The 14,037-nt window shown below is 42.6% G+C and overlaps 1 protein-coding gene across 2 annotated transcripts in view; it reads right to left on the bottom strand.

Annotated features, from left to right (window-relative positions):
- LOC124034519 (major facilitator superfamily domain-containing protein 3-like) overlaps nucleotides 1-2,545 on the bottom strand; it is a 33,045-nt gene extending 30,500 nt beyond the window's left edge. Inside the window, exons 1-2 of one of the 2 annotated variants that reach the window (XM_046347826.1) lie at nucleotides 2,489-2,545; nucleotides 200-965 (exon numbers count right to left, since the gene is read on the bottom strand). In XM_046347826.1, the coding sequence (XP_046203782.1) occupies nucleotides 200-890 (691 nt within the window). In that variant the 5' untranslated portion in view covers nucleotides 891-965; nucleotides 2,489-2,545. Of the gene's footprint in view, nucleotides 1-199; nucleotides 1,395-2,488 lie in introns of those variants that run through there. The other variant, XM_046347827.1, reaches the window with a different exon arrangement.
- Nucleotides 2,546-14,037: the final 11,492 nt, after the last annotated feature.

Genomic DNA, 14,037 nt, shown 5'->3' with positions numbered 1-14,037 from the left:
GGAGGTTAGTGTTAAGACTTTTAGCTACTTCTCCAGTTGGTACAGTAGATGAGTGTGGAGGTTAGTGTTAAGACTTTTAGCTACTTCTCCAGTTGGTACAGTAGGTGAGTGTGGAGGTTAGTGTTAAGACTTTTAGCTAATTCTCTAGTTGGTACAGAAGGTGAGTGTACATGGTTGTCAGACTGACTAGCAGATTTACCCAGTTTGTATGTGAGAACGTAGATCATGGTCCAGGGCGTCCCAGGTACTGACATCAGCTTCCGCCACACCCTCCAGGGATGCACAGCGTCCGACTGGACCCCCTTCCTCCCCTCTGCCTGGCCCCTCAACAGCTCATTGTCCAGCACGGGGGCCCCCAACACAAACAGTGCCACCCCGAAGTACACAAAGGCCAACAGCATAAACATAGGGCCCCACCCAGCCACGTCAATCACAGCCAGGAGCCCGCCTCCGGCAAACACCGAGCCGGCCTTGTAGCCCACCACCTGAGCCATGTTGCCCAGGCCCAGCTCGCTACGGCCCTTCAGCAGTCCCACAGCGGCCCCGTCCACTGTGATGTCCTGAATCGATGCCAGGGCGTTCATGGCCAGTAGAGTCCCCACCACTCCCCAGATGTGGGCCTCCGGGGCCAGAGCGGCACTGGAGAGACAAGTAAGCGCCAGGCCAGAGACCGTGGCCACCAGCCAGCGCCGCTTGGTGCCCACACGGTCCACCAGGGGTGCCCAGAGGACCTTGAGCACCCAGGGGAAGTAGAGGATTTTGGTCAAGCCGATGTGGGTGAGGGAGTGGCCCGCCCCACGGAGGTAGACAGGGAGTAACAAGGACTGGAGACCATAGGGGATCCCCTGCACAAAGTACAGGAGGCCCAGAAAAACCAGCTTGTCATTCATGATTAAATAGGAAAGGGACAATTCGTCAGGTCATGACGATGTTCCACCAGGAGCTGATCAAATGGGTCGATCAGCCTAGGAGAGATGGGGAAGAGAGAGGGGGGATCATTTCACTGACGGAAAACATGAGCAAATGGGTGCCGGAGTCTGGTCTAGTTAGTCCGCCAGACTCCAGACCACACATGCAAGCTAGTGACGGGGTTCCAAATTCCACCTTGCTCCCTATACTCTTTCTCCCTCTGTATCTGTCACCTTGTCTACCTTCCGACTGCCAAGGTACATGAAAAAATTATATATAAAAATAAAATCATGAGCAAATGGAATTCCCCTCATGATAAATAGTTTTGGTTTTTAGTATATGTATTAAATTAAGGAAACTCAGGTTTCATTATACACTGAACAAAAATATAAACGCAACATGTAAAGTCCTGGTCCTATGTTTCATGAGCTGAAATAAAAGATCCCAGAAATGTTCTAAATGCACCAAAAAAATGTTTATCTCAAATGTTGTGCACAAATTAGTTTACTTCCCTGTTAGTGAGCATTTCTCCTTTGTCAATATAATCCATCCATCTGACAGGTGTGGCATATCAAGAAGCTGATTAAGCAGCATGATAATTACACAGGTGCACCTTGTACTGAGGAAAATAAAAGGTCACTCTAAAATGTGCATTTTTGTCACACAATACAGTGCCACAGATATTGCAAGTTTTGAGGGAGCGTGAAATTGGCATATGGACTGCAGGAATGTCCAATAGAGCTATTGCCAAGGAACTGTATGTTAATTTCTCTACCATAAGCCACCTCCAATGTCATTTTAGAGAATTTGGCAGTATGTCCAACCGTCCTCACAACCACAGACCACGTGTAACCATGCCAGTCCAGGACCTCCACATCCGGCTTCTTCACCTGTGGGATAGTTGGATACCAGCCACCCCGACAACTGATGAAACTGAGAAGTATTTTTGTCTGTAATAAAGCCCTTTTGTGGGGAAAAACACATTTTGATTGGCTGGTCCTGGATCTCAAGTGGGTAGCCTATGCCCTCCCAGGCCACACATGGCTGCACCCCTGCCTCGTCATGTAAAATCCATAGATAGGGCCAAATGAATTTATTTAAATTGACTGATTTCCTTGTATGAACTGTAACTAAGGGAAATCGTTAATAGTTGCGTTTATATTTTTGTTCAGTATAGATTCTGGCAAACTGATGCATCAGACAGCTGTCAAGCTTTATTCACAAGCAATAATGAACTTTCATAACTAGTTCATCTTCCTTTTAATTAAACGTATAACACATGGGACCGTGTAGATATCCGTTTACGCCCCAAACTTGACCTTTCGATAGTAACAAGCTAAACTGATGTTTCGGTAACTTGGCTAGTTATACCACAAGCTAAAATCAATAAACATGCATGGCCAAATAGCTAGTATTCAAGCTAACGCTGTCATACTACCAATTCAGAGTAAGTTAAGTATCAGCGCGTGCCAATAGCTAGCAAATTCCGTGGTGAAGTTTTATAAATACTATATTATAAAACGTTAATCTGAGTGCAATCTGTTATGATAATTGTGTCGTTAGCTAGCTGGCTACATACTGGAAAGGGAGAACCTGCTTTCAGCGTCTCGTCAGCAACACTAACAGAGTACATCCGGGTCACGGAATTTCCAAATAAAAGCCCCCCAAGTAATAGTAGAAACGTTTCAATAACCTGTATTTACTCATGATATATGAACAACTATTGTCTTAACATTAACTATGATTCCTATTTGTTCATATTTAAGTTACATTTGCATTAAACCTGGGTTTTAAAACTTGTTCCAAGGTCAAATAAATGGCCACAATATGAATCACCATATGGAATACATATTGGTTTAAAAATGCAAAAACTATTCTGGGTGTCGCAGTAAAAGTATTGTAGGAAATACTCAGTAGGGTCTGTAGAATGTATATACTGTATGTATGGTGTCATTTCATAGGGCTCTGAATAATACAGAGTGTTGCTAGCCTTTTACTCAACCCATTCCATTGGCCACAATGGGAATAACTGTATATGGAATACATATTGTCTTATAGAGAAAAAAAACTATTCTGTTTTCCGCAGTAAAAGTATTGAAAGGAATTATCAGTGCGGTCTGTATAATATATATATATGATGTTATGTCACGGTGGACACTTTTATATGCCCAGCGACACTTTTTACACCACCCACTCCCTTGGTTCCAATGCAATACACTACAGGCCAATATATTACATATTTTCTTATAGAGAGAAATATAGTTTAGGTGTCGAAGTCAAATGTACAGTACCAGTCAAAAGTTTGTATACACTTACTTATTCAAGGGTTTTCTTTATTTTTTCAAAACTATTTTCTATGTTGTAGAATAATAGTGAAGACATTAAAACTATGAAATAACACATATGGAATCATGTAGTCACCAAAAAAGTGGTAAACAAATCAAAATATATTTTATATTTGAGATTCTTCAAAGTAGCCACCCTTTGCCATGATTACAGCATTGCACACTCTTGGCATTCTCTCAACCAGCTTCATGAGGTAGTCACCTGGAAATGCATTTCAATTAACAGGTGTGCCTTGTTAAATGTTAATTTGTGGAATTTCTTTCCTTCTTAATGCATTTGAGCCTATCAGTTGTGTTGTGACAAGGTATGGGTGGTATACGGTTGATAGCCCTATTTGGTAAAAGAGAAACGACAGTCCATCATTACTTTAAGACATGAAGGTTAGTCAATCCGGAAAATGTCAAGAACTTTGAAAGTGCAGTCGCAAAAACCATCAAGCACTATGATGAAACTGGCTCTCATGAAACTGGTTCTCCACAGGAAAGGACGACCCAGAGTTACCACTGCTGCAGAGGATAAGTTCATTCGAGTTACCAGCCTCAGAAATTGTAGCCCAAATAAATGCTTCACAGAGTTCAAGTAACAGACACATCTCAACATCAACTGTTTAGAGGAGACTGTATGAATCAGACCTTCATGGTTGAATTACTGCAAAGAAACCAACCAAAGGACACCAATAATAATAAGAAGACTTGATTGGGGCAATAAACACAAACAATGGACATCAGTAGTGGAAATGACCAGTGGAAATTTGAGATTTTTGGTTCCAACCGCCGTGTCTTTGTGAGATGCAGAGTAGGTGAACTGATGATCTCTGCGTGTGTGGTTACCACCATGAAGCATGGAGGAGGAGGTGTGATGGTGTGGGGGTGCTTTGCTGGTGACACTGTCTGTGATTTATTTAGAATTCACTATTCACAATATAGTGGCAATATCCAGGAAATCCAAAGTTCCAAAAGCTGGGCTGAGAATTTGCTTCGACTTATGTGGATGATGTTACAAATATTTGTTGGTCTGATGTGATTAATAAGGTGCATCCAGATGCTGCACCTGTTAAGAGACTCACTGTTAGAACTGTTTAAGCTCCATGGACTGAGGAGGACTTGAAAAACTGTATGGTTGAAAGAGAAGGAGCAAAAAGAGTGGCTAATAAGTCTGGCTGCAAATCTGACTAGCTGATTTACTGCAATTTGAGAAATTATGTGACTAAACTCAACAAAAAGAAACATAAACTGTATTATGTTCAATGCTATATGAATGATGATGGAATGATGGTCTTAACACTAACCTCCACTCTCATCTACTGTACCAACTAGAGAAGTAGCTAAAAGTCTTAACACTAACCTCCATACTCACCTACTGTACCAACTGGAGAAGTAGCTAAAAGTCTTAACGCTAACCTCCATACTCACCTACTGTACCAACTGGAGAAGTAGCTAAAAGTCTTAATACTAACCTCCATACTCACCTACTGTACCAACTGGAGAAGTAGCTAAAAGTCTTAACACTAACCTCCACAATCACCTACTGTACCAACTAGAGAAGTAGCTAAAAGTCTTAACACTAACCTCCACACTCACCTACTGTACCAACTAGAGAAGTAGCTAAAAGTCTTAACACTAACCTCCACTCTCATCTACTGTACCAACTGGAGAAGTAGCTAAAAGTCTTAACACTAACCTCCACTCATCTACTGTACCAACTGGAGAAGTAGCTAAAAGTCTTAACACTAACCTCCACTCATCTACTGTACCAACTGGAGAAGTAGCTAAAAGTCTTAACACTAACCTCCACTCATCTACTGTACACTAAAGCTGATCCACTACAAGGCTACTACATAAGAAACCCACTATTCCATAAATGACTTAGCCAAAACATGTTTTCTTCTAATAGTAGTCCTACAGGTCTAGGCGATTACTCTATCAATGTTCTGTGCAGTGGCGGTTCTGGGAGGTTGGGGGGCAGGGGGGTCCAGTGCCCCTGTGACAACAATTTTGGACCCCCTTGTGGCCCCCCTAAATGTGGTGTATGAAATCATTTTTACATAACAAATTTTTGCTATGGTTCTTTTTTTACATCCGCTATTAGACATTGGCAACGATGATGATTATGAACATGGTCTTTTGCCTGCTAATGTCTGCAATGCAGTGAAGAAAACGATGACAACAGTAACATCTAATGTAACTGGCCTCTCTAACAGTACAACTGGCCCCAGCTTGGCCCCTCCAGTTGAAATGGTCTGGAACCTCCACTGGTTCTGTGCCTGTGTTGAAAAGCACAGCGATTAATCCATATATTATATCTATGTTGAAAACCCCTCCATCACTTCATAATTTATCTCCACGTTGAAAAGCTTTACTGTAGAGACTGGTTGAAGTTGTCTTGTGTTGTATCAGTACTTTCCCTGCATTTGAACACCACCGTTTTCATTAAAATAGCCTTAACGAGTTCTCTACTCATTCTCTATGTAAGTGGGGATTAGGTCATCGAGTTCAAGTGACAGAGGAGTTTTCACTACAGGTAGTGTCTGTTTGACTCCTGTGAGAAAGCACACAAAACCTTTTGGGGTTATATTCATTAGTGCATAATGTAGCAAAACATTTTGCAATGGAAAATGAAAACAAGCGTTTCTTATTGGACAAGCTCTCATAGTCCCTCCCTGTTTCAGTCTGTTTTCTCCCGTTTGGTATTAATGAATACAACCTTGATGACACCATTCTAAACATCTCTTTCTCTGGGTCGTGTTCACTAGGGCATGCAAAAGAAAACATTGAATTTATTTTTAACCTGGCAAGTCAGTTAAGAACATATTCTTATTTTCAATGACAGCCTGGGAACAGTGGATTATCTGCCTGTTCAGGGGCAGAACGACAGATTTGTACCTTGTCAGCTCGGGGGTTTGAACTCGCAACCTTCCGGTTATTAGTCCAACGCTCTAACCACTAGGCTACGCTAGTGGTGGTGAAGTGTTTCATATTGGTCCGATCCAAGTAATCCCCTTGCTGTTTCAGTCAGTTTTCTTCCGTTTAGTGCCTAAATGAACACAACTCAGATGACCTGTAACCTCATTTGTGAGGTAAGCAAGACTGAGTCTTTTCTCCATTCAGCTGTGGACTCATTTCTTACCACGTGATGTCACTGTTTTCATGTCTAAGAGGGCCCAGATCTAGGTTTTCCACTCGTTACAACAGCCACAGTAAAAAAATTCTATATCATAAACATGTATGAAAACGTAACTTACATTTTTGGTCTTAATTTAGGGTTAGGCATAATGTTAGCAGTGTGATAAAGGTTAGTGTTAAAATCATATTTTAAGAAGAGAAATTGTTGAAGTTAAGCAGGGTTTATAGCTTTGTGGCTGTGGTAGTAACGACCCTGATCTATACTGGTCAACTAATCTGTTGATGAATAAAGGGAATGAGTGGGTTATTACCAGGGACTTGATAGTGAGTCCAGAATCTAGCCTACTTAAAATCCTGTTTTTGAAAAAAAATGCAATTTTGAGCTGTGTGAATAGCATTTATGTACAAAGAAACAGGTACATACATTTATACACTGCTCAAAAAAATAAAGGGAACACTTAAACAACACGATGTAACTCCAAGTCAATCACACTTCTGTGAAATCAAATTGTCCACTTAGGAAGCAACACTGATTGATAATAAATTTCACATGCTGTTGTGCAAATGGAATAGACAACAGGTGGAAATTATAGGCAATTAGCAAGACACCCCCAATAAAGGAGTGGTTCTGCAGGTGATAACCACAGACCACTTCTCAGTTCCTATGCTTCCTGGCTGATGTTTTGGTCACTTTTGAATGCTGGCGGTGCTTTCACTCTAGTGGTAGCATGAGATGGAGTCTACAATCCACACAAGTGGCTCAGGTAGTGCAGCTCATCCAGGACGGTACATCAATGCGAGCTGTGGCAAGAAGGTTTGCTGTGTCTGTTAGCGTAGTGTCCAGAGCATGGAGGCGCTACCAGTAGACAGGCCAGTACATCAGGAGACGTGGAGGAGGCCGTAGGACGGCAACAACCCAGCAGCAGGACCGCTACCTCCGCCTTTGTGCAAGGAGGAGCAGAAGGAGCACTGCCAGAGCCCTGCAAAATGACCTCCAGCAGGCCACAAATGTGCATGTGTCTGCTCAAACGGTCAGAAACAGACTCCATGAAGGTGGTATGAGGGCCCGACGTCCACAGGTGGGGGTTGTGCTTACAGCCCAACACCGTGCAGGACGTTTGGCATTTGCCAGAGAACACCAAGATTGGCAAATTCGCCACTGGCGCCCTGTGCTCTTCACAGATGAAAGCAGGTTCACACTGAGCACACGTGACAGACGTGACAGTCTGGAGACGCCGTGGAGAACGTTCTGCTGCCTGCAACATCTTCCAGCATGACCGGTTTGGTGGTGGGTCAGTCATGGTGTGGCATTTCTTTGGGGGGCCGCACAGCCCTCCATGTGCTCGCTAGAGGTAGCCTGACTGCCATTAGGTACCGAGATGAGATCCTCAGACCCCTTGTGAGACCATATGCTGGTGCGGTTGGCCCTGGGTTCCTCCTAATGCAAGACAATGCTAGACCTTATGTGGCTGGAGTGTGTCAGCAGTTCCTGCAAGAGGAAGGCATTGATGCTATGGACTGGCCTGCCCGTTCCCCAGACCTGAATCCAATTGAGCACATCTGGGACATCATGTCTCGCTCCATCCACCAACGCCACATTGCACCACAGACTGTCCAGGAGTTGGCAGATGCTTTAGTCCAGGTCTGGGAGGAGATCCCTCAGGAGACCATCTGCCACCTCATCAGGAGCATACCCAGGCGTTGTAGGGAGGTCATACAGGCACGTGGAGGCCACACACACTACTGAGCCTCATTTTGACTTGTTTTAAGGACATTACATCAAAGTTGGATCAGCCTGTAGTGTGGTTTTCCACTTTAATTTTGAGTGTGACTCCAAATCCAGACCTCCATGGGTTGATACATTTGATTTCCATTGATACTTTTTGTGTGATTTTGTTGTCAGCACATTCAACTATGTAAAGAAAAAAGTATTTAATAAGAATATTTCATTCATTCAGATCTAGGATGTGTTATTTTAGTGTTCCCTTAATTTTTTTGAGCAGTGTATATTGTGTGTGTGTGTGTGTGTGTGTGTGTGTGTGTGTGTGTGTGTGTGTGTGTGTGTGTGTGTGTGTGTGTGTGTGTGTGTGTGTGTGTGTGTGTGTGTGTGTGTGTGTGTGTGTGTGTGTGTGTGTGTGTGTGTGTGTGTGTGTGTGTGTGTGTGTGCAAGAGTTGATATGAACAGAGTTTGGTGTTTGGCAGCAGGAGGGGATTATGTAAGGATTAGTGTGTCTGTATGTTTGGTGTTTTTTTCATGGAAATTGAAATGGAAGACGCAGCATCACACTGGTGTGTGTGTTTGGGTGTTGGGAAAACATGTTCTATGTACATGTACATACATGTGCTTGTTTTTGAATGTTGTGTTATTAATTATAATCCACACAATAATTACAATTTCCTGTTGCGGCAGGATTATTTTCCTGTTGTGGGAAACTGGTCCCCTCCCTTCCATGCACAGCCATACTTGGAGGATAGACTATGAGACACGGGAGAGATGATGGCAAAGCATGGGTGAGGGGAAGAGGGGGGAGGGATGTGGGGTCATTTTTAAGAGTGAAAAAGGAGGACGGCTGGGAGGCTGAAGGGGCGATGAATTAATGAAGAACCACCACATGGTGCCCAGAGGGAGACAGAGAGCGATGGATAATGGCAAAGAGGCCTAAAGAGAGAGGACAGTATTGGGACGATATAACAGGACTTTTTCAATAATGGAGCCAAACCAACAAGTGACCCTGTTTGGTCTTCCATAACTCTGCTCCCCTAGATTGCATAGTCAGTGTTTGTTTACATTGTCAACAGCATAGATATCAATCATTGGTCAATACACTGGTGTAGGGCTGGGTGATATATTATATTTCAAGGTATACCGGTTTTGTCATAGTTTGGTTGAGTATAAAATCCGACAGGAGAAAGAACATTAAACCAATTAGAATTAATCTGTTGCCATCCTAGGGTTATGCACTAGTCATAAAACATATTTATAGCGTGTATTATTATTAAACATCTTAGTTAGATGTAAAATTGCCGACTAAGATCTCCTTGGCAAAAATGTCAAAATTAATGACAGATTTCTGGAGTTATCTTAGAAGATGAACAAACAGTTCTATTGCATATTTTTTCTAGTTTTTCAAGCGAATGAATTTTAAGAGAGTATGCGAGCCACTCGTTCAGTTCACCTAGTCGAGTTCGGCTAGTCGCTAGCCAGCATGCTGATGCCTTTATTACTCATCTCCACCTTTCTCCCTTAACCCTCTCTGTGTCCTTCTCCTTTACCCCTCTCTGTGTCTTCCTCCCTTACCCCTCCCTGTGTCTTCCTCCCTTAACCCTCTCTGTGTCATTCTCCTTTACCCCTCTCTGTGTCTTCCTCCCTTACCCCTCTCTGTGTCCTTCTCCTTTACCCCTCTGTCTTCCTCCCTTACCCCTCTCTGTGTCCTTCTCCTTTACCCCTCTCTGTGTCTTCCTCCTTTAACCCTCTCTGTGTCTTTCTCCCTTACCCCTCTCTGTGTCCTTCTCCTTTACCCCTCTCTGTGTCCTTCTCCCTTACCCCTCTCTGTGTCCTTCTCCTTTACCCCTCTCTGTGTCCTTCTCCTTTACCCCTCTGTCCTTCTCCTTTAACCCTCTCTGTGTCTTTCTCCCTTACCCCTCTCTGTGTCCTTCTCCTTTACCCCTCTGTCCTTCTCCTTTAACCCTCTCTGTGTCTTTCTCCCTTACCCCTCTCTGTGTCCTTCTCCTTTACCCCTCTCTGTGTCCTTCTCCTTTACCCCTCTGTCCTTCTCCTTTAACCCTCTCTGTGTCTTTCTCCTTTAACCCTCTCTGTGTCTTTCTCCCTTACCCCTCTCTGTGTCTTTCTCCCTTACCCCTCTTTTTCTCTCTCTGTCTTTCTCCCTCTCTCGGTCTCTGTCTCTCTCCCACTCTCTGTCTCTCTATCTTTCTCTCTTACCCCCCTCTCTACTAGTTTCTAATTTGTGGATGCCTAATGAAATCCCCACTGAAATGGACAATTGTTGCTTTGTGAATATTTATAGAATTGAATAATCAGCCCTGTTGTGTTTGTCTGCACTCCCCTTTTAAAGAAATAATGAGTTTGAAGCAGTGGGAGCACTGAATGCTGTAGAGACACAGAAACATTGGTAAAGAATCAAGAGTTGATTATTTCAGTGTAGGAAATGTGATGAACTGCAACAGTAACCTACAGATTATTAGACATTATAAAGGTTTATAGTGCTTATAACATGTTATAACACATTATACCTGCAGGCTTTAAAAGGGCAATCCGCTGTTCAAGCAACCACAAAGGTGTTACCCCATCCAGTGTTTTGGTAAATATCTCAGGGATGGGGTTGGAGGAATGTAACCACTCTCAAATTCATAGACAGAGCTAGGAATGACCATCCCATGAGATCAAAATAGAGTAGAGTTTTAACCATACTTTGAGGCTATACAGTGCTTATTTACAATAAGGCCTACACTGTTTCCAAACAAAGGAGTAAAACAAGCTTATATTTTGGGTTTTGATGGGGTACGACAGTTTAAACTGGTGCTGGTGGGGAATAGTGATTAGTAGAGTAGCTGATAGCTGTTGATGTTAGCTCTGCTGTGGAATATAGAATATAAATGTGATGAATATCACTGTTTATCCCTCTCCTTCTCCTGCCATAAATTTAGCTGTCACATAGTAATGTCAGAACGTTTACGTGTGCGTTGTCTTAGCGTTCCATCGCTCCTGGAGGTTTTCATCTTCTCTGAGAACTATTTTTAATTTCCTTCTCCGTTTCATGTGAAAGGTTCTCTCTCTCTCTTTTTCTCTCTTCCTCTCTTTTTCTTTTTCTCCTGGCCCAGTGTGTGTGTGTCGTCTCTTTGACAGCCGTCTCTGAGCTAGAGGTCTTCACGGATATACCCTAACCTGATTACCTGAGATCTGGGTGTCGGATCACGCTCGGTGGCCACGGACCTCGAATCTGTCTGAAAATATGTGACATACCTGCAAATCCAAAATTATACCTGAAGAAGAAAATATCCTGATGAAAATAAATAGATCAAAGGACATATTTCAGCCCGTCTAGTGTCCATTGCTCGTGTTTCTTGACCCAAGCAAGTCTCTTCTTCTTTTTGGTGTCCTTTAGTAGTGGTTTCTTTGCAGCAATTTTACCATGATTCACGCAGTCTCCTCTGAACAATTAATGTTGAGATGGTTCTGTTTAATTTAAAAAATATATTTTTAACCTTTATTTAACTAGGAAACTTGAACTCTGTGAAGCATTTATTTGGGCTGCAATTTCTCAGGCTGGTAACTCTAATGAACTTATCCAGAGGTAACTCTGGGTCTCCCGTTCCTGTGGCGGTCCTCATGAGAGCCAGTTTCATCATAGCGCTTGATTGTTTTTGCGACTGCTCTTAAAAGAAACATTCAAAGTTCTTGAAATGTTCCGGATTGACTGACCTTAATTTCTTAAAGTAATGATGGACTGTAATTTCTCTTTGCTTATTTGAGCAGTTCTTGCCATAATATGGACTTGGTATTTTACCAAAAAGGGCTATCTTCTGTATAACCCCCCTACCTTGTTTCAACACAACTGATTGGCTCAAACACATTAAGAAGGAAAGGAATTCCACGAATGAAGGCACACCTGTTAGTTGAAATGCATCTGAAATCCAGGTGACTACCTCATGAAGCTGGTGAAGAGAATGCCAAGAGTGTGCAAAGCTGTCATCAAAGCAATTTATTTTATGTTTAACTAGGCAAGTCAGTTAAGAACAAATTCTTATTCACAATGACAGTTTACCCCAGCAACACTGGCCAATTGTGCACCACTGTAACGATCATCGTTGCATGAAGGATCGGACCAAAGAGCAGCGTGGTAAGTGTTCATGATTTTATTGGATCAACAAACACTCGCCCAAAATAAACCAAGAGGGAAAACCCAAACAGTCCTGTCAGGTGCAGAACACTAAACAGAAAACAACTACCCACAAAACACAGGTGGGAAAAGGCTGCCTAAGTATGGTTCCCAATCAGAGACACCAATAGACAGCTGTCCCTGATTGAGAACCATACCTTGCCAAAACAAAGAAATACAAAACATAGAAAAATGAACATAGAATGTCCACCCACATCACACCCTGACCAAACCAAAATAGAGACATAAAAATCTCTCTAAGGTCAGGGTGTGATTTTTTGACTGAACCAACTGCCATGTGTAGCAAATGTGATTATTTTCATAAGGGTATTTATTTTCATCAGGATATTTTCTTCTTCAAATATAATTTTGGATTTCCAGGTATTTCACGTGACAACCGTCCTATGGGACACCCAATCACGGCCAGATATGGTACAACCTGGATTCGAACCAGGGACTGTAGTGACACCTCTTGCACTGAGATGCGGTGCCTTAAACCGTTACTTTGAATCTCAAATCTAAAATACAATTTGATTTGTTTAACACTTTTTTGGTTACTAAATAATTCCATATGTATTATTTCATAGTTTTCATGTCTTCACTATTATCTTCACTATTATTCAAAAATGAAGAAAAAGCGTTGAATTAGTCAGTGTGTCCAAATTCTTCACTGGTACTGTAGGTTCCGGTACTCATTTTGGGTGCCAGTACTGTTTATATTTTGGTGCAGAAGCTCCACAATAATTTTGAGCTAATTTTCTATAAGAGGAACAGAAGTTCAATCGGTACCAGATTTTAGGTGCCGGTACTCAGCTCCAGTGTGCTTCTGCCCAAGTCAAGCACTGTTCAGCAATATGTTTCTATTTCACACCGTGGCGCGGTGCTTAGCCTACTTAGGCCTATGGAAAGGAGAGTGTTGATGATAAGATTGTTCAAATACAGTAACTACTGTCATGTCATCAGACTTGTCTATACATAACTATTAACAGTGTAAAAAAAATTGTCCTGTGTGCTCAGTTGGTAGAGCATGGCGCAGGGTTGTGGGTTTGATTCCCACGGGTGTCACGCCCTGGCCATAGAGAGGCTTTTATTCTCTATTTTGGTTAGGCCAGGTTGTGACTAGGGTGGGCATTCTAGTTTATTTATTTCTATGTTTTCTGTTTCTATGTTTTGGCCGGGTATGGTTCTCAATCAGCTACAGCTGTCTATCGTTGTCTCTGATTGGGAATCATACTTAGGTAGCCTGTTTTTCCACCTTAGTTGTGGGTAGTTGTCTTTGTTAGTAGCCTGTATAGCCCTAGTAAGCGCCACGGTCCTTTATGTTGGAGACATTTATAATAAAGAGAAAATGTATGCTCACCGCGATCAAATCAAAAGTATTTATATAGCCCTTCGTACATCAGCTGATATCTCAAAGTGCTGCACAGAAACCCAGCCTAAAAAGGCAAACAGCAAGCAATGCACGTGTAAAAGCACGGTGGCTAGGAAAAACTCCCTAGAAAGGCCAAAACCTAGGAAGAAACCTAGAGAGGAACCAGGCTATGTGGGGTGGCCAGTCCTCTTCTGGCTGTGCCGGGTGGAGATTATAACAGAACATGGCCAAGATGTTCAAATGTTCATAAATGACCAGCATGGTCAAATAATAATAATCACAGGCAGAACAGTTGAAACTGGAGCAGCAGCACGGTCAGGTGGACTGGGGACAGCAAGGAGTCATCATGTCAGGTAGTCCTGAGGCATGGTCCTAGGGCTCAGGTCTTCCG

The sequence above is a fragment of the Oncorhynchus gorbuscha genome, linkage group LG04 (genome assembly GCF_021184085.1).
Source record: "Oncorhynchus gorbuscha isolate QuinsamMale2020 ecotype Even-year linkage group LG04, OgorEven_v1.0, whole genome shotgun sequence".
Lineage (NCBI taxonomy): Eukaryota > Metazoa > Chordata > Actinopteri > Salmoniformes > Salmonidae > Oncorhynchus > Oncorhynchus gorbuscha.
Note: the sequence above shows the minus strand (reverse complement) of the source record. Positions and strands in the feature narration are given on the sequence as shown.